Source organism: Leptonychotes weddellii, chromosome X (assembly GCF_054177405.1).
Source record: "Leptonychotes weddellii isolate Sample4059 chromosome X, ASM5417740v2, whole genome shotgun sequence".
Taxonomy (NCBI): domain Eukaryota; kingdom Metazoa; phylum Chordata; class Mammalia; order Carnivora; family Phocidae; genus Leptonychotes; species Leptonychotes weddellii.
In genome coordinates, this window is record NC_138385.1 from 105,448,515 (window position 1) to 105,466,391 (window position 17,877).

Below are 17,877 nucleotides of genomic sequence, written 5' to 3' on the forward strand. Positions count from 1 at the left end.
AAACTAAAATCGACTCCTGATGCTCCTGAAGCTGACTGGTGCTGAGTTTTGGGGAGACAGGAGGGTCCTGCAGCCCCAGAAATTGAGGTTGCATGCCATTGGCCAGAGCTGTCACATGACCATAATGACCTGCAAAGGGTGCTGGGAACTGTAGTTCAGCTGGGAAGCCTTGCACCTACCTAGAGCACTATGGATTCAGAAAACAGAACAGTTTTTTGGGAGGAAAACCCACATTTTCGAACACTCCTTGTTTTTAGTTAGTGTCTGCAGTTTTGATTTCATGGTCTCAACTTCTCACCTGACTCTAACAAATATCTTATATATTGCAATGAGCATAATTCTACTTATATTAAGAAAAAAAGTTTATTTGTATTTTTTCCCCCATCCCACCTGCAGCCCTCGCTACCTACCAGGCACGGCTGGGAATGCTTGTCACACAGGAGCTCATTCAACCTCACCATTTGGGGGAAGCAGAGCCCATGATTACACCCATTCTTCAGATGATGTAACTTGAAGCCCAGAGAGGTTGTTTAACTTGCCTCAGGTTGCACAGCTCGAAACGCAGAAGGCAGCCTGTGAACTCATGAATTAGGCCTCAGCGTCCGGAAATGAATCCTGACCGGCTTCACGGCTACATCCCTAGGGAAGCTCAGTGAGTTCCCCATCCTTTCTTGTAAATTAGGAACACACGTACCCAGCACGTAGTGTTGGACACATGAGTTTCTTCAGGCTGCCATAACAAAATCCTGCAAACTTAGCGGCTTCAACAACAGACATTTATTCTCTCGCTCTCTCAGTTCTGGAGGCAAGAAGCCTGGGATCCAGGCAGGGCAGGGCTGCGCTCCTTCTGAAGATTCTAGGGGAGGCTCTGCTCCAGTGCCCCCTTCCCAGCGTCTGGTCAGTCCTCGGCTTGTGGCAGCTTCACTCTGAGCTGCGCACGACATTCTCCCTGCGAGTGTGTCCGTGTCCACATTTCCCCTCTCACACGGACGCCGGTGCTGTGGGGTTAGCGCCCACTGTCCTCCGGGATGACCTCAGCTCATGACCGCTGCAGACTCTACTTCCAAATAAGGTCACATTGTAGCTGCTGCAGGCTACAACTGGAATATATTAACTTGGGTATTTGTGTGTCCGTGTGTGTGCGTGTGTGTGTGATTTCTTCTTCCCACTCTACAAGTCACACGGCAATCAGCATGACCACAATTCCCCCCCCGCCCCCCACTGGAAAGCATTGCACTTCGCCATGGATATGTAGTTGGGGAGGGGAGCAGAAGTTCTTTCCAAGGGCGTGCAGGAAAATGGAAATAAAAGTATAGCTCCCGTGGTGGTCACCGTTCTCTAGACCTGCCTAAAATTCGATTCCGGGGCTTCGCTCCATTCCAGCGTGAAGATGCTCCTCCAGGCCCGGACCCCCAGGCACCCACTCGAGCTCCCAGGAAGAACTGGGAGTGTTGCTTTTTACACAATACGGTTAATACCATCCTTTCCTTCCTTCATGGGCATGCAGAATGCAGCTAATTGTGACTTTTCTCCTCTTTTTAGCAGGGAAGCATGCCATCCTGGTGGCCCTGGGGGTGGGGTGGGATGCGGGGGGAGTTCCTGAAGGACATATGCCCCCCACCTGAACCTCATGTAACACTCTGGGTCAAGCACACTTCAGGCATCAACCAGTCAAACAATCAATAAAATGCTTCTGCTATATAATCCCCACCCACCCCAAAAAAGATACGCCTCCAAGTACTCATGATTCAAAGATTCTTATTTTTTTTTTTAAAGATTTTATTTATTTATTTGAGAGAGAGAGAATGAGAGACAGAGAGCATGAGAGGGAGGAGGGTCAGAGGGAGAAGCAGACTCCCTGCCGAGCAGGGAGCCCGATGCGGGACTCGATCCTGGAACTCCAGGATCATGACCTGAGCCGAAGGCAGCCGCTTAACGACTGAGCCACCCAGGCGCCCCTTACATTTATTTAGAATGATGAAAATTTATGTATGACAGGTACAGGAAAAAAACAAAACAGACGGATAGATGTCTTTATAAATGCTTCCATTACATCTAGGTCTGTATGTGAAGGTGCGAATGCGTGTGTCCATGCATTTGCACATGCACACACCTTCACACACGCTTTTAACCAGTGTCAAAAGAAACTCACATACAGAAAACGTGTGGCAACCATGCAGCTTCGTCCCTGGGTGCAAACAGTTGAGAAGCGTGCTAGGACATCCCCGTCCCAACAGGAATTGCGGGCTGCTGTCTTGAAATGGCTCAAATCATACATGAATCCCTGACATGAGACACCACCATCTTAGCTGCAAGTTCCCTTTTGCATTTGGGAAGCTCTCTTTAGGGCTTTCTGCTTTCGGCGCCCCCCTCTTTGTAGACCTAGCTCCCAATCCATGATGGTGAACACAAAGCATGCATATTTAGGACTTTTCTGGGTCCTCTCCATCAGCTGCAGATGGCAAAAATTGTCTCTATTTTGATATTTAGGGCAAAGCCCAAAAGTCCTATAAGCATGTACCTAAGTTGGATGAAACTATGCCAATAAGCCCAAACTGTCTTTTTCCCTCCCCCCTAAAATCTTACTAACACAGAAGCAAATAGCTAGTATGCATTTCAGATGCTTGAGCATTTTTTAAGGTTCTCTACTATGGGTCTAAAAAATATATATATAAACTAAGAAAAAGGATGGCATTGCCTAAAGAACAGAAACCTAGAGAGCGTCAGATGGAAACTAATACGAGAACAGTCAAGAGTCACACACCGTGATCACCGTCCCCTATTTTCCCAGAAATCTCAAAACCATAAGATTTCACAGGAAAAGGAAAAGCATCCCAGGCCGCTTCCCCCGCCCCCCCACCCCCGAGATGGCTTGCACTCGAGCGACCGTGCATGGACAATCCCGAAACCCAGCCTCAGCCTCTGCAGGTTGGGGGCAGGGGATGGAGGGCAGGTCGAAGCCACCCCGAGTGGTGAGAATCCCACATTCCGCATCAGCCGGGCCGGTGGGCGCTGGCTCCCTGATGAACACTCAGCCTGGGTCAAGCTTCTCCCCAGAGCGGGCTGGAAACCCCCCCACCCCCAGTGGTGCTCCTGAGACCCCAGCAGAAGACAGCACCCGAACCCACGACCCCGTGCCCTGGGACACTCCCCGTGCTTTGGGGCGACACGCACGGGTCACCCATGTGCACGTCCTGCACCATGAGGTCGTGTTGGGAACCCAGGACACAGTCAGCATCTATCCACATTCGCAATCGAACCAACAGATGAGGCAATAATCTTCGTTCGACCCAAGGAGGAGCCCAGTTATCCTCACAAATGCACCTCATCCAGCGGATTTGGGGATGCTTTGGGAGGCGGCTCATCTGTGCCGAACAGAAAACACGTCAGGGCAGCTGGTGACGTCGACAATGAAAGGAATTGTCCCAGGAGCAGCGAACAGGGTTCTGGTCTACACCGAGCTTCTCCCTAAGCGACCGCTGGATCTCGAAACCCTCATACGTGCGCTGGTTCTGGAAGGGAAGATGGGCAACCATGTGTCACAGCTAGGATGAATTGACCAACTATATCTTTTTGGTCGCAGCTAATATTTGCCCAAACCCCCTTTTACAGAAGTGGTTTCATTGACCTTCACAATCTCGGAAGAGGGAGCTTTTATTCCTTGCAGTTTACCAAATAAAGCTGAAGCATCATGCTCAAACAGTCCACCTGTTGCCCCGTATGTGGCCCCATCCCCAGAAGTGTGTGTCCAGAAGGTGTGGCAGCTTCAAAGTGGAGCTGCCACACCCGTCCAGTTCCGCAGGTTGCACACTGCAAACTCATCTCCCTACAACTTGCCAAGACGGCATGTCAGCCGTCCTTCAGCTGACAGGTGACCTCCCGGACCCAACCGCACAGCCGAGCAACGTCAGCGTGACTGCGTGGAGCCAAGTTCGCTGCAATGCTGAGACCCTCCCCTGCACCCCGGGTCATAAACAAAACCCAAGATGGAGCCGCCATGCTCATACTTGTTAGACGGTTTGCAGGTTTGGCAGCCGGCAAGACCAGGTAACCCCAGGATGAGTCTTGCCCACCTTGGGGGGGGGGTCCCCTCATGATATGACAGCGAGTGTGCAGTCTTGGTGTCTGAGGACCATAGCTTTAACAGACGGGCAGGCAGACATGGTCTCTGCTGGACCCGGTGACCTCATCCCTGAAGAATAGCTAACGGAGGGGACGTCTGGGGGGGCTCAGTCGGTGAAGCATCAGGTCATGATCTCAGGGTCCTGGGATCGAGTCCCGCATCGAGCTCCTTGCTCATCGGGGAGCCTGCTTCTCCCTCCCCCTCTGCACTTCCCCCTGCTCATGCTCGCTCTCTCTCTCAAATAAACAAATAAAATATTAAAAAAAGAATGACCAACTGAAAAACTAGATGGGATGTTTATCTAGCCTCCAAAAAAGCAAAAAGAGCTTCCAGGCAGGGAACACAAAACCAAAAAAAACAACCAACCAAACAAACAAAAAAAGCGGACTTTGTCTCAGATAAACGGGGAGATCATGACCCACATTTAAAAAACAAAACAAAACAAAACAAAATAAGAACAACTCCAGGTGCTGCAAAAAGAAAGTCAGGTGAGGTGAGGCGGTTGGGCACAAAATTCTGGCAGGCACCGGGAAAAAAGCCAATTCAGGTCTACACTGCTGGGTTCTGAAATGCCCGCGGGCCCGAAGACGGAATCCAAAGTCACGCTCGGTGTGTCTGCAATGACCATGGAAGCTGCCAGCCACGGGAGGGGTGTTTCAGAGACGCGGTTTTCCCCAAGCTTTCCGGGGGGGCGGGGTGGGGGGCCAGGTGCGGTGTAGACCCGAGCTCCCCCGTGTCTGGATTTGGTCAGTACTCCCCATCCGCCAGCAGAGGGAGGCCCCGGGCAGGTTTTGGGATTTTGCAATCCCACCTAAAACACCGTTCCTGCAGGATTCCCTCCTTAGGGACACAAAGGAGATGTGGGTGAACGCACCCCTGCAAAGCCCAGATGGAGTCCGATGTGGGTTCTTGCTGTGGGGACCACACCTCCACACACCCTCAGCTCGCTTCTGCAATAGAACCCCTCTTTGTGTCTGGGCCCTCCCTGCAGACTGGTCCTCAGGGCCAGCCACCGGGCAGCACCCATCACCCCGGCCCCCAAGGGTAGCCAACCAGGCGTGATTCTCCAAAACCCAGGAGACTGGACCCCCAAAAATCCTGAACTAGAAAGCCACAGCGGCCCCCCACCCCTTCCCATGGGGTCTGTGCACAAATTCACCAGAAAGCCTTCCAATTCTGTCCCTGCATACTTTTGTTTTTGGAGAGGAATACAAACATCGCAGCCTCAACCCAAACATTTCCCGAGTCCCTTACGATCGATCGAAACCATATCAGCCCCCCTGATTGCAACCCCGAGCTGAGAACGTTTCAGTCTATGTGAGTTTTAACACCCACTCTTGCAGATCACAAAGCTGCTTAAAAATACGGGAAAAAAAACGGAAAAGCATCCCCCATGAGGCCCCAACTTAAAACCACTTCCTTAAGCAAGGCGCTATATGGGACGTCCCCAGAAATAACCCAGCCCCGTAACAGGCTCCAGGAACTATTTTTATACAACCCAACACTTACCATTTGTCCTGAAACAGTTTCTCCTTCTGTTGCGTTGGCAGAAACCCGCTGCGGCGCCCACCAGCGTGACCACCAGCACGGACACAATAGGAGACACGATTTTCGCTACCATGTTTCCTGCGGGATCGAGAAACCAAAGAGGGTCTCAGAAAACATGTGGCCGGCGAGAAAGCCGTTCATTGTAAATCATCCCACAATCTCACCTTGGGCCCTTCCCACCCTCACATGCACGGGAAAAAATACATAATAATAAAAATAATAATAAAGAGCAAATCAGAACAAGAAGTCCAAGGAAAGGATTCTGCTTCTATAAGCAGAAGATTTAGAGATTATTGATGACGTCTTACCAGTTCAGGACATTCAAGGCAGAGTATTGCAAATAAGAGGCACTCGATTTGTTTCTCATGGATTTGTTGAATGGGATGGGTTTGTACCTTTTTCAATTTGTTTTTCGTGGATTTGTTGAATTGGATGGGTTTGTACCTTTTTCGAAGTAGGATGTTTGTACCCTTGCAAAATATATTCAATGCACACGTGCCCACAAAGGTCTGGACACAGGCACACACCTAACCTTGACAGCTTGGAGGCAACCTTAACTGCCAACAGTTTGGTTTCTCTGCCTGGGACCTTGCATGACAAAAATCAACGGTCCCGAGAAAGAAGAAATCATTGCTTTTACTGGCGAGAACCACCTGTGTCTTCTCTCAGAGTGGGTCAAGCAGCTGGTGTGTTGTTGGGATGGATACGTGGCCCCCATGGGACGTTGGCTTGGCTACTGTGGCCTGCAGGAAGCATCACTTCCCTCTCCCCACCCTGGTCTGGCATCAGTCCCTCTGTCTGGACGCAGGACCCCATACGTTCCATGCAACCCCATGTGTGCCACTTCGATTTTTGTCTTGGGCTTGGCCCCTCCAGCCCCCAGCTTGTGTCCGAGAGAATGGTAGGGATGGCTGTCCTGCGAACGCCAGCCCAGACACCCCACAACCCCGAGGCTGTGCACGTGCGTCGGGACGCAGAGGCTGCAAAGCGCTTCCATGCGTCCTTCTCGCGGACCATCTGTGACGCACTGAAGCTTGGCGTCGGGGCGAGCGCATTCATCCTCAACGTGAAGGCGGGATTGCTAAAAGGCTGCATTCTGCCAACAACGTGTGACCAGCGTGGGCCTCCTGGCCTCCACCCCTGCCCTGTCTGACCTGCTCTGGGGCGGGCATGGACTTCTAGGGGGCTTCTCTAGGGCCGAATGTCCACACCCTCCTTCCCGTTCTCCTTCTTGGCTTCCGTTCGTGCTCTTGCTCAAACACACATGAGCCATCGCTGGCCCCGGGACAGGTCCACGAGCCCCTCCCTGCCCTTGGAGCCCCGAGACCCACCCTTCGCCCTCCTTCTCTGAGCCCCCAGGGAGGTGAGCACCCCGCAGAGGCAGGCTGCTCCATGAAAACCTGTGGGTTAAGACAGTATGTCCAGACCCTGCTGGCCCGCCCACAGCGCTACGCAAGAGCGTGTTCTTATTACAGACGGGAGCGGCACGGATCCATTACCCTGGGGGTTCCCGTAGGTCGAGTGTCCGTCTCCGCCTGTAAAGAGGAAGGCACATGGTCATGGGTTTATTCAGCAGAGTCTCCACCGCCGGGCACCGCGGAAAGGCTGGGCATGCAGCGAGAAGCACCGCGGACGCGGATCTCCGTGTGCGGGGAGCTTACCTTCTCCCCGAGGACGGGGCGCACACTCAGCCTCAGGAAGGGGCTGTGGACGCTACATCCAATGCTGAGGAGTGCGAGGGGGCAGCGTAGCGACAGGGCAAAGCAGCTTCCATTCCAGGGGACAAGGGATACACACACACCTTTACAAACGCAACGTGCACGTGCACCCACGGACAGGTGCACACACTCACGCCGCCCCCCATGCGCGCACCGCCCCCCATGCGCGCGCGCCCGCATCCTCACATACACACAAGCACACACTCACATTCATGCTTGTGAACACACGAAGACATGCATACACGCACACTGCCACCCATGCGCGCGTCTCCACACATGCAGGCGTGAACACCCCCACATGTTTGCAGAATATACATGCAACAGACCTGCAGGTACGCATACAAGCCACACACATACACACGTGCACACATCCACCTGCACACGCACGCACACAGTGCGCACACAGAGACACATGGACATCTATATGCAAATCCATGTGCACAGACTCATGCACACAGAGGCACATGTGTGCGCAGGAGAAAGACATGCCCGTGTGCATTAGCAAGCAGACGTGTGTGTGCAGCCAAATGCACACGCATGCAGAGGCAGACACATGCACACATACAACCATAAATGTGTGCAGCGGCGTGCACCCATCTGCACTCATGCACGCACATTGGCACACACTTGCACACACACGCATGTACAAACACACACACACAATATCAACTGTAAGCAGGGCTTACTTACTTCCTTGCAAGAAAGTAAGACTGTGCTGCCTGCAAAGCAACTTTGGTGACCGGTGAGCACACACGAATTAGACCCCCATGGTCAGTTAACTTCCACGCAGGAGACAATAGGACAAGCTTCCCACCAGCGCGCAGATGGGGTGTTAGTTCTCCCCAAGGACAGTTTCTCCGCACACAGCTCGTAAGAAATAATTCCTTTACCGTAAGTATTTCCGTAAGAGTTGGGTCTAGAGTGCCCTCCTCCTGCAGGACAGAAAGACCACGTGTCCAGAAGTTTCGGCGACACCACTCAGAAAACCAGCACACCCGAACCAAGATGCTGCGTGAAGCTGCGGAGATTTCCGGCCCTCCCTCCCCATGCAAAGGGAAGAGACACAGTCACCACCCGGCGGCCTCTGACCACACAAGGAGCAGCGGCTGAGCTCAGCCTGCACGATGCACGGCTTCCCCTGACACCCTCTGGAGCTCATGGCGACTGGGGCACACGCCATGCTCATGCCCGAAGACCGGGCGCTTGCCTTAGCTCACGTGCAAACACGCTTTCCATGAGGTCAGCCTGCGCAGTGTCGGGGGCACAGACTACAGTCATCCCGGCCAGTGAAACAGGAAGATTTCTGGCACCTTCTTCCCATGTCTGGAGACCGTTTCTCAACAAAGGTTTGAGATGATAAACGGAACGCTTGGTGCTAATTTTGTTAATTTGGAAGCGGGAGCATTTTTGTGGGTGCTGTTTAAACACTGATGGGTCATTTGATCAACTGCCTCCGGATTGAGCCGTGTCCCCCTCCCCAAAATTCATATGTTGAAGTCCTAGCTCCCCGGAACTGCAGAACGGGACTGCGCTCGGAGGTGGGGTCTTTAAAGGTAACAACGTTCCAAATTAAGGTAAAATGAGGTCGCTAGGATGAGATCACTAAGCTGTTAGGACTGGTGTCCTCTGTGCAGGAGGAAGGGACATGCCCAACGCGTTCTGCCACCTCCAGGGAGAAGCCGGGTGACGCGGTCACCTGATGCATGAACCCAATCCTTGGTGCTAGTCTGAGAGCTGACTCACAGCTTGGCGCAGCTCAGCACCACAGAACAGGGGTCCAGACACGGATGGGGCCAGATGCGCGTTCCCAGAGCCTCACATGCCAGTGAGCATGGCCCTCCGGAAAACCGCATCAGCCAGGTTTTGTCCTGCAGCTTGACCCTGGCCCCGCCCGAGAGCATGGGGTCAGGGGAGGGGGGTTTGCAGACATTTTGTCCCCAGGGTGAATGGTCATCCTGAGGAGTGTGCTTTTCTGCACTCGGAGGGGAGACAGGTCCCCAAGACATGGCGGCGTGGGATCAGAGCCCTGACTAATTTCCTGGGGAATAAATGTAGGCATCCTTAGGGCTCCTGGGAACACTGGTAGATGAGTCATTTCTTTCCCGCTTGTGAATCCGGCAAAGAACAAAACAACAGGCTCTGGGAAGGATCCTCACGGAGGGAGAACCATCAGAGACAGGTGCATGGGGTAAACACATCCCCGGACTGGGATACCTCCCTGGCCTGGAGGGTTGTGGGGGCGTCATCTGACCATGCAACATTCCACGTGGCTGCTTATAAAAATATCGAATAAGCTTTTGTCCCACAGTTTCCAAAGAAAGAGGATGATGGGCGCATCACATCTGCACACTGAGTTTAAAGGAGACAGCTTTTGACCCCTCTCCACTAGGACCCTTCACACGCCGCCTGTCCCATACAAGCGTGTGCACCTTGGAGGGACAGCGTTATGGGGATGGGACCATCTATAGGGCGACAGATATCTGTCCCTTAAAGCAGACTGTTTGAGCACCATGCTTCACCTTTACTTTAGAAAATGGGATATAAAATAAAAATTTCCCTTTCAGAGGTTAGGGAGGTTAATGGGACCACATCTCCGAAAGGACCATACCCCTTGCCAACGCACCATACAAATATTAGTTTTGGCCAAAAAGATAAGTCACTCAATTCATTCATGGTGCTCAAAACGCTTAACACATGGCAAACGGAAAAGAAAAATAATGCTTTGAAATCAATCCACAAGTTGATTGATGGGCAAAGGGGACTCAAAGGTACAAACGTGTAGTTGCAGGATGAATAAGCCCTGGGACGTCACATAGAGCCTGGGGACCCTAGTTAACAATCCCGTATCCTATATTTAAAAGTTGCTAAGGGAGTAAATCTTTAAGGTTCTCATTTTACAATAAAAAATAAAATTTGTGGGGCGCCTGGGTGGCTCATTCGGGGAAGCATTTGCCTTCAGCTCAGGTCATGATCTCAGGATCCTGAGATCGAGTCCTGCATCGGGCTCCCTGCTCAGCAGGGAATCTCCTTCTCCCTCTCCCTCTGCTCCCCCTGCTTCTGCTCACTCTCTGTCAAATGAGTAAATAAAATCTTTTAAAAATATTTAAAAAGCAAAATTTGTAACTATGTGTGCCAATAGACACACAAAAAAATTAAATTTGTGTGTGCCGATGGACACAAAAAAATAGAATGTGTAACTATGTGTGCCGACGCACACAAAAAATAAAATTTGTAACTATGTGTGCTGATGCACACAAAAAATAAAATCTGTAACTGTATGTGCCGATGGACGTTCCCCAGACCTAGAGCCATGATTACTTTGCGACATATAATAAATGTTGAATCACTATGCTGTACACCTAGAACGAATACAATGTTCCATGTCAATTGTATCTCAACTAAAAAAAATAATCAATCGGTAGCATTTCGCTTTCCCAGCGCCGACGTTTTGTTCTCAGTCTTCCCTTAGGGAAGCAGAGAGCGTCTGAGGGCTTTGAGATCCGCTGACCCGTTTGCAAAGAGCTCAGTGTAGACAAGAACCCCACGAATCACTCCTGCGGACTTTTCTATTCCTTCCTGGCAGAATCTGCCTCCCCGAAATGTTTTCTGCTGGCAGTAGGTCAGCCGCCTAACAGAAAGCCCCCAGTGTGTTGGATGTTGTCCCCCCGGCGAGTGTTGCTGTCTGCCTTTCTGTTTCCCTCTACGTGGACGCTGGGGGCCCCTGGACAGCAGGACGCGGCCAAGCCAGACGGTCAGTGCGGAGAGGGCTGCGAACCCCGGACGCCAGCACACAGAGCCCCCACACCCAGGACCCCAGGAAGAGGCGGGGATGGGCATGCAAGGGGGAGCCCGGCAAAGACGACCCCCACCCCGCCGCCCTCCGGGGGTCCGGGCGCTGGGCGTACCGTGCGTGTTTCCGGACCCATCATTGCTGGGGTAGTAGCTCCCACTACCTGCGGGAGAGAAGGTCGGTGTCAGGGATGCTCTGCTGGGAGGCATGCGGTTCCTGGTGATGGCACCAAAGCCGTGCCCACGACTCACCCCAAAGAGAGCCCCACATGGTGGCAAAGAGCGGGAGCCACCAGGGCACGTCCAAGGCTGCCCGCCTAAAGTCACAGCTTTCTGCTAGGACAACTCCCGCCGAGACAGACCCCCTGTGGAAAGCTCAGCGCCTTCAGAGAGCCCACATGGACCCGGACGGCTCCCCGCGCACGCAGGTGCATGGTCCTCCTGCAGAGAGATCTGAGCGGGACCCACACCCTCGTACAGAAGCACCTTCACGAGATGGGCAGACCGGAAAGGCGAAGCCCATCGTGAACCTTCTCTCTTAGGGGCACGTTTAGGGTTGGCTGATCGTGACCGTCACAGCCCTGAAGACAAAGCTGTTTGTTCACGGTGCTGAGCGTCGCAGAAAGAAGGCGCGCGCGCGCCCTGCTTGTCCAGATGACGCATGTGCCTTTTGGCAAGGTTTTGGGGCGGAGGCCTTCCCTCTTCTGAAACACATCGGGCACGACCAGACAGAGGAGAAACCTCGCCTACGGGACACAAAGCCTCATGCATTTCAGCCTGGAGCCCGAGACTATAGAGGGCTCTGTCCCGACCGACCCCTGCTTGTGTTTACGTAGGGAAAATTCTCGGCGGGTGGTTCCATTCCAGTGATAGCAAGAACGTCCATAAAGGCTTTATACATACCTGTGTACGTGTGCATAAACGTCTATCTATATACGTAGGTATATACACACATACGAACAAATAAAAGTATACATAGATATATATAGAAGTACACGTACAAAGATACATACACATATAACAGTATACATACGTACATATAAAAGTAGATAAATATACATAAAGATATAAACACACACATACATATGTAGATATACGTATATAAAGATATATATACTCAAAATATATGCATACATTTTTAAAGCTGTCTCTATGTACATATATAAACATATTTACACACATATAAAGATATATCTATACATATATAAAGGTATATGCATATGCAATGTTAGAGAAGTATATATATATAAACATGAAAATATAGAAATATATACATATTCAGAGGTGTGCATGCATATAAATATATATAAATATAAAGGTATGTAGAAATACAGAAATAAATACATATATACACTATATATAAAATGTATGTGTACATAAAGGTATTTAACACCTACATTAAGATATAGATAGATATACACACATGTACAAGTGAAGAGATATATACATACATATTTATAAAAGGTGTATATGTAACAGAGACATATAAATAAGTACATACATATATAAAGAGATATATACATAAATAAAGATAGAGATTTTATGTATATAAAGGTGTTTATGTAAATGTATAAAAGGATATATATATAAATATAAAGACATATAAATATGTACATACATATATAAGGGATATATAGCTAAATAAAGATATATAGACATACATATATAAAGGTGTTTATATAAATATATAAAAAGAGATTCATACATGAATATAAAGATATATAAATATGTACATCCAGGGTGCCTGGGTGGCTCAGTTGGTTGAGCGACTGCCTTCGGCTCAGGTCATGATCCTGGAGTCCCTGGATCAAGTCCCGCATCGGGCTCCCTGCTCGGCGAGGAGCCTGCTTCTCCCTCTAACCCTCCCCCATCTCATGTACTCTCTCTCTGTCTCATTCTCGCTCTCTCAAATAAATAAATAAATCTTTAAAAAAAAAAGTGTACATCCATATATAAGGCATATACAGCCAAGTGAAGATATATAGAGAGTATATATATATAAAGTATATATACCATATAAAGGTGTTTATATAAATATATATACAAATATATATTTATATGTATTTATATGTACATATATTTATATGTATATATACATATATACATATATACATGTGTATATATACACACGTATGTGTGTATATACCTACGTATCTAGATAGACGTTTATGTGTATATTTATGTGTATATTATATGTATATATGTGTATATATATATGTATTTATATGTAAATATATATAAAGCATATAAAGGTGTTATTAGAAATATATATACAAATATATATTTATATGTATTTATATGTACATATATTTATATGTATATATATACATGTATTTATATGTATATATAAAGCATATAAAGGTGTTTATATAAATATATATAAAATATTTAAGGGATAAGCGCATAGGTAAAGATATATAGAGACATATGCATATAGAGATGTTTATATAAATGTATATAAAGGGGTATATAGGTAAGTAAAGATATATAGAGACGGGTGCACGTCCAGGTGCATATTTAAAGGTCCGTACGGGGATCCGTACACGAATATAAAGATGTATAAATACGTACATGCATTTATAAGGGATCTGTGCATGAGTAAAGGCGTGCAGAGACGGATGGGCGCACGTCAGGTGCATATTTAAAGGTCTGTACGGGGATCCCTATACGAGCACAGAGACACATAGAGAGCTGGGTGTCTCCAAAGCCAAGCACACATCACGCCTTGCAGGATACCTACATGCACAGAAGTGTCCGGAAAAAGGCACGTGCCCAGGTGTGTGCCGAGCTATAAAGGAACGCACACGCACGAGTACACGCAGACACACACACGCGCGCGTGTTTACACAGACACAACCACCACTTGTAGGTGCAATCTGCCCCGTGGCCCGTGTTGCCCACGACACAAACCTCCAGGGGGGACAGGCGCACGGAGCACGCCCTCCGACGCAGCGTGGGATGTGTGGGACGCGGATGCCCTGTGCAGCGCATCTTCCGCTCGGGGCCGACTCTGCACCCAGGCCTCCCCAACACCTCCCCAGTCAAGAGAGAGAACCCGCGGGCATACCTGCGGGCGGCTTGGGTCTGGGCGGGTAGCGGCCGTCGTCCCGGTCCGTGTTGCCGAAGTAACCTGCGGGGTGCACAGACCATCCCTGAGACCCTGTACGGACAGCGCTCCGTAAACCCCAGCCCGCATGACGGACGCGTGGGCACGTTATGGAGAGCGGGGTCGACCATTTGCAGGACGCCGGGACAGTGGGACCAAACTGCAGGTGTTCCCAGTGTCATCCAGGTGGGACACCATTCTTCCTTTGGGGAGAAGGTACGGGGGACCCGGCAGCCTGGGGAGGGAAGGTGCTTGGACGGGCCCCTTATGATCTGAGAGTTGAAGGGAGGTGTGGAACGCAGAGGAAGGCAGTGATCCATCATATCTCAGACCCCCAGGCCCCAGGACCTTTGCACATGCCCTCTGCACCGAATGCAAGCTTCTCTTCCTGCCTCAGCCCTTGTGCTAAGACCACCTCCACCCTGGGTGGGACCCCACAGCTCCCACTGCCCCATCCATCCCCGTCCGCTTGGTGGCTGCCGCACCCCCACCCCGAGAACCAAGAACCAGCCTCGGCACAGAGCATGTGCTCACGGAAACACTATGGAATGCCTCTGGATACTGAAACCCGTGGAATTTCCAAACATACCTGAGCTGACGTGAAAGGAGGTGCTTCTGAAAAGGCCCTAAAGATGGGCGCTGGTTGCCGGGGGCACCAAGCCCCCCTGTGATGAGCGGGTCCTAAATTGCAATCCCGCCCCCCTGACCTCTGGGGACGGGGAAGGCGCCAGAGGTGGAGTTAATCCCCAGTGACCCACGATTTAATCCATCGTGCTTCCGTGATTGAAACCCGCCTAAAACCCAAAAGGACGGGGTTCAGCGAGAGTCGCGGTTGCGGAACGCATCCACATGCCGCATGGGGGACGCACTGCCCCTCCCCGGGGAAACAAGCTCCTGTCCTCGGGACCCCTGCAGATCTCACCCCATGCACCTGTTCCCCCGAGAGCTCGTGCATATCCTTTATCAGACCCTGTAGGGTAAACTATCACCTGTGTTTTCCCCGAGTCCCGTCAGCCAGTCTGGCAAATTAACGGAGCCCTGGGAACCGCCGATCTATAGCCAGACGTTCAGAAGCTCAGGGGACAACCTGCATTTGCAACTCTTGTCTCAACTGGCGACGGTGCCCTTGGACTGAGCCCTTACCCTGCGGGATCCGGGGCTATTTTCGGGCACAGAGTATCAGAAGCGAGTTAACCGCTCGGTCGTGTCAGCAAACACACACGTCGGATACACCGTGCAGCCTCCCGCATGTCCCCGTGTGGGACAGTGGAATATGGTGATGCGTGCTCACTGGAATTTCCCTGCCCTCTTTTGAATAAACTTGCTTACACCCTGAGCCGGTTTTGGATTTTTTTCTTTTAATCAAAATACAGTGAAATTTAATGTGCACTTGGGTCCCCAAAGCTCAGTTTGGGGTTCAGTGATTGCCTTTGTTAACATTCTCCTAGGCACCAAATATCCTGACCCTTTTCTGGGGATGCTGACATATGAAGTCTGGCGAGGGGCCCTGAGCTGCCCGCTGGGGCCAATGGGGGAACGTCCATGTTTACAATCAGAATAAACCTCGGGGCCTTTAGAGGCGGGGGGCCAGCCTATCTGCAGAAGCCGGCAGCTGGATGTGAGTTGTATTGGGGTGTCGGGGTGCAAAGGGGGTTCCAGGGGGCAGCAACAGCACCCATGGCCAACGATCGCCATCCCCAGATAGGAAACTGAGTATCTTGTCACGGCACTGGCCACAAGCCACAGCCTGCCCACCTCCCAGGTGTCTCCTGCACCCACAGGGAGGCAGGTCCTGGCAGAGACCCCACAGCCCTCACGTTTGAGCTGGGCTGTTGCTAATGCCGTGCAGATGCATGCAGCCAACTTCAGCGTTGGAAGATGTGCATCCAATGGAAAACCCCACAAAAGGTGTCCACCTGCTTGGAAAACCCACAGAAGGCATCCACTTGCTTGGAAAACCCACAGAAGGCATCCACCTGCTTGGAAAACCCTACAGAAGGCATCCACCTGCTTGGAAAACCCACAGAAGGCATCCACCTGCTTGGAAAACCCTACAGAAGGCATCCACTTGCTTGGAAAACCCACAGAAGGCATCCACCTGCTTGGAAAACCCTACAGAAGGCGTCCACCTGCTTGCTGCTCCCAGATGCGTGAAGCCTGCATGCTTTCTCCCCAAGAGCCAAGACATGGCCCCAGAGATGCATGTTTGGGGACTTAGGATGCCCTAAGCATCCGTGGGCAAAATTTGTCTGCACAACCCACCCTTCTCTCCCCGTGGAGTTCCAATGCCCCCTGCCCTCCCAGGGCGTGTGTACAGGATTGAGCCACTTGGGACCCAGATGACATCCAAGGGGAACTTCTCAGGGTTTGCAGGACCATCCATAGTCAGCCTGCGCCTCTTTCCCCTTCCCCATATTAACGATTTGGTCTCTGTCCAGTCCCTGAGAAACCCCCGTGGATATGCACGGCTGTCTGACCCGGGGTCTCATAAAACTGTGAAATGCAAAATCAGGCAGTGACCTGTTCAATTTCTCTCCACAGAAATCGCTCCATAAGGGACGCCTGCCCAGAGCTGTGGGGACCCCTGGGAAAGGGGTATATAATAATATAAATATATTATTTATTTTATATATAATTTAATAATGTATATGCTACATATAATGTATATTGTATGTTATATATATTACATGATATATAATTATAAACCATATAATATAAACATATCATTTATTTTATATATAGTGTATATGCTATAAAATATATGATATATATGATATATAATTATACCTGTCCTGCCATCCAGTAAGGGCCAGCCACCGAAGACATGGTGGCATCTTCAAGAAGCTGAGTCTCGCGACTCCGGAGAGCTCATGATAGAGCTCATGATTTCTCATTAATTTTGCTTCAAGTGGGATCTCCAGAAACATCTGTGAGCCATGACCAGCGTCCGTCATGACCCTTCATTAAGGAGGGAACATGGATGCCATGTTGGAGGACACTGGATACCATGGCCGGGAATTTGGGGAGGGCATGGGGTCTGTGTAGAGCATTCCAGCAAATGGAGTTGAGGGTGTGCACCCTGACGGAGGGATTTAAGGGTGGATCCTCCATCCCCAACACTGGAGTGCACTCCTTATAAAACAGCCTCTGGACATTTGAAAAACATTGCCATTTCACCATCGAGGACGGAATTTCGAGATTGTCAGTGTGGATGGTGCATCCATCCCCAACGCTTCCGAATCCCGTCTTAATGAGCTTACCTCCACCGCTGTTAGAACCGCCAGGCTGCGGGCGAGGGGGTGGCCTTGGCTTTGGGTAGACACCTGTCAGAAAATAGCAAGGGGATTTTAGGAACGCTTCTGGAAGCCCTTGGCTTAGCCCAGCCTCACATGGCTCTACCTGGTCCTAGGTTTTAGGTTTTGGGCGCTGTTGTATTGCTAAAGACTTTATTGACACTGTTTCCTTTTATTTTATTAAGAAATCTATGGGAACTGGGTCTGCCAGGTTTTTGAAGCCAAGGAGACACGGAGGGTGAATGACTTGCCATGCACAGCGCACACAGGTGGGCGTTTTTGAACGGGACATAATTTGGA

General features: G+C 50.4%; 2 protein-coding genes across 2 annotated transcripts in view; both read right to left on the minus strand.

Moving 5' to 3' along the window:
• Positions 1 to 17,877, minus strand: part of GYG2 (glycogenin 2) — a 91,559-nt gene that overhangs the window by 40,475 nt on the left and 33,207 nt on the right. The gene's annotated exons all lie outside the window — the stretch shown is intronic.
• Positions 1,762 to 17,877, minus strand: part of XG (Xg glycoprotein (Xg blood group)) — a 17,956-nt gene continuing 1,840 nt past the window's right edge. The window contains exons 2-8 of the mRNA XM_081809292.1: positions 17,545 to 17,689; positions 14,246 to 14,308; positions 11,295 to 11,342; positions 8,280 to 8,321; positions 7,171 to 7,206; positions 5,633 to 5,749; positions 1,762 to 3,512 (exon numbers count right to left, since the gene is read on the minus strand). Of these exons, the coding sequence (XP_081665418.1) occupies positions 3,496 to 3,512; positions 5,633 to 5,749; positions 7,171 to 7,206; positions 8,280 to 8,321; positions 11,295 to 11,342; positions 14,246 to 14,308; positions 17,545 to 17,689 (468 nt within the window). The 3' untranslated portion in view covers positions 1,762 to 3,495. The remainder of the gene's footprint in view (positions 3,513 to 5,632; positions 5,750 to 7,170; positions 7,207 to 8,279; positions 8,322 to 11,294; positions 11,343 to 14,245; positions 14,309 to 17,544; positions 17,690 to 17,877) is intronic.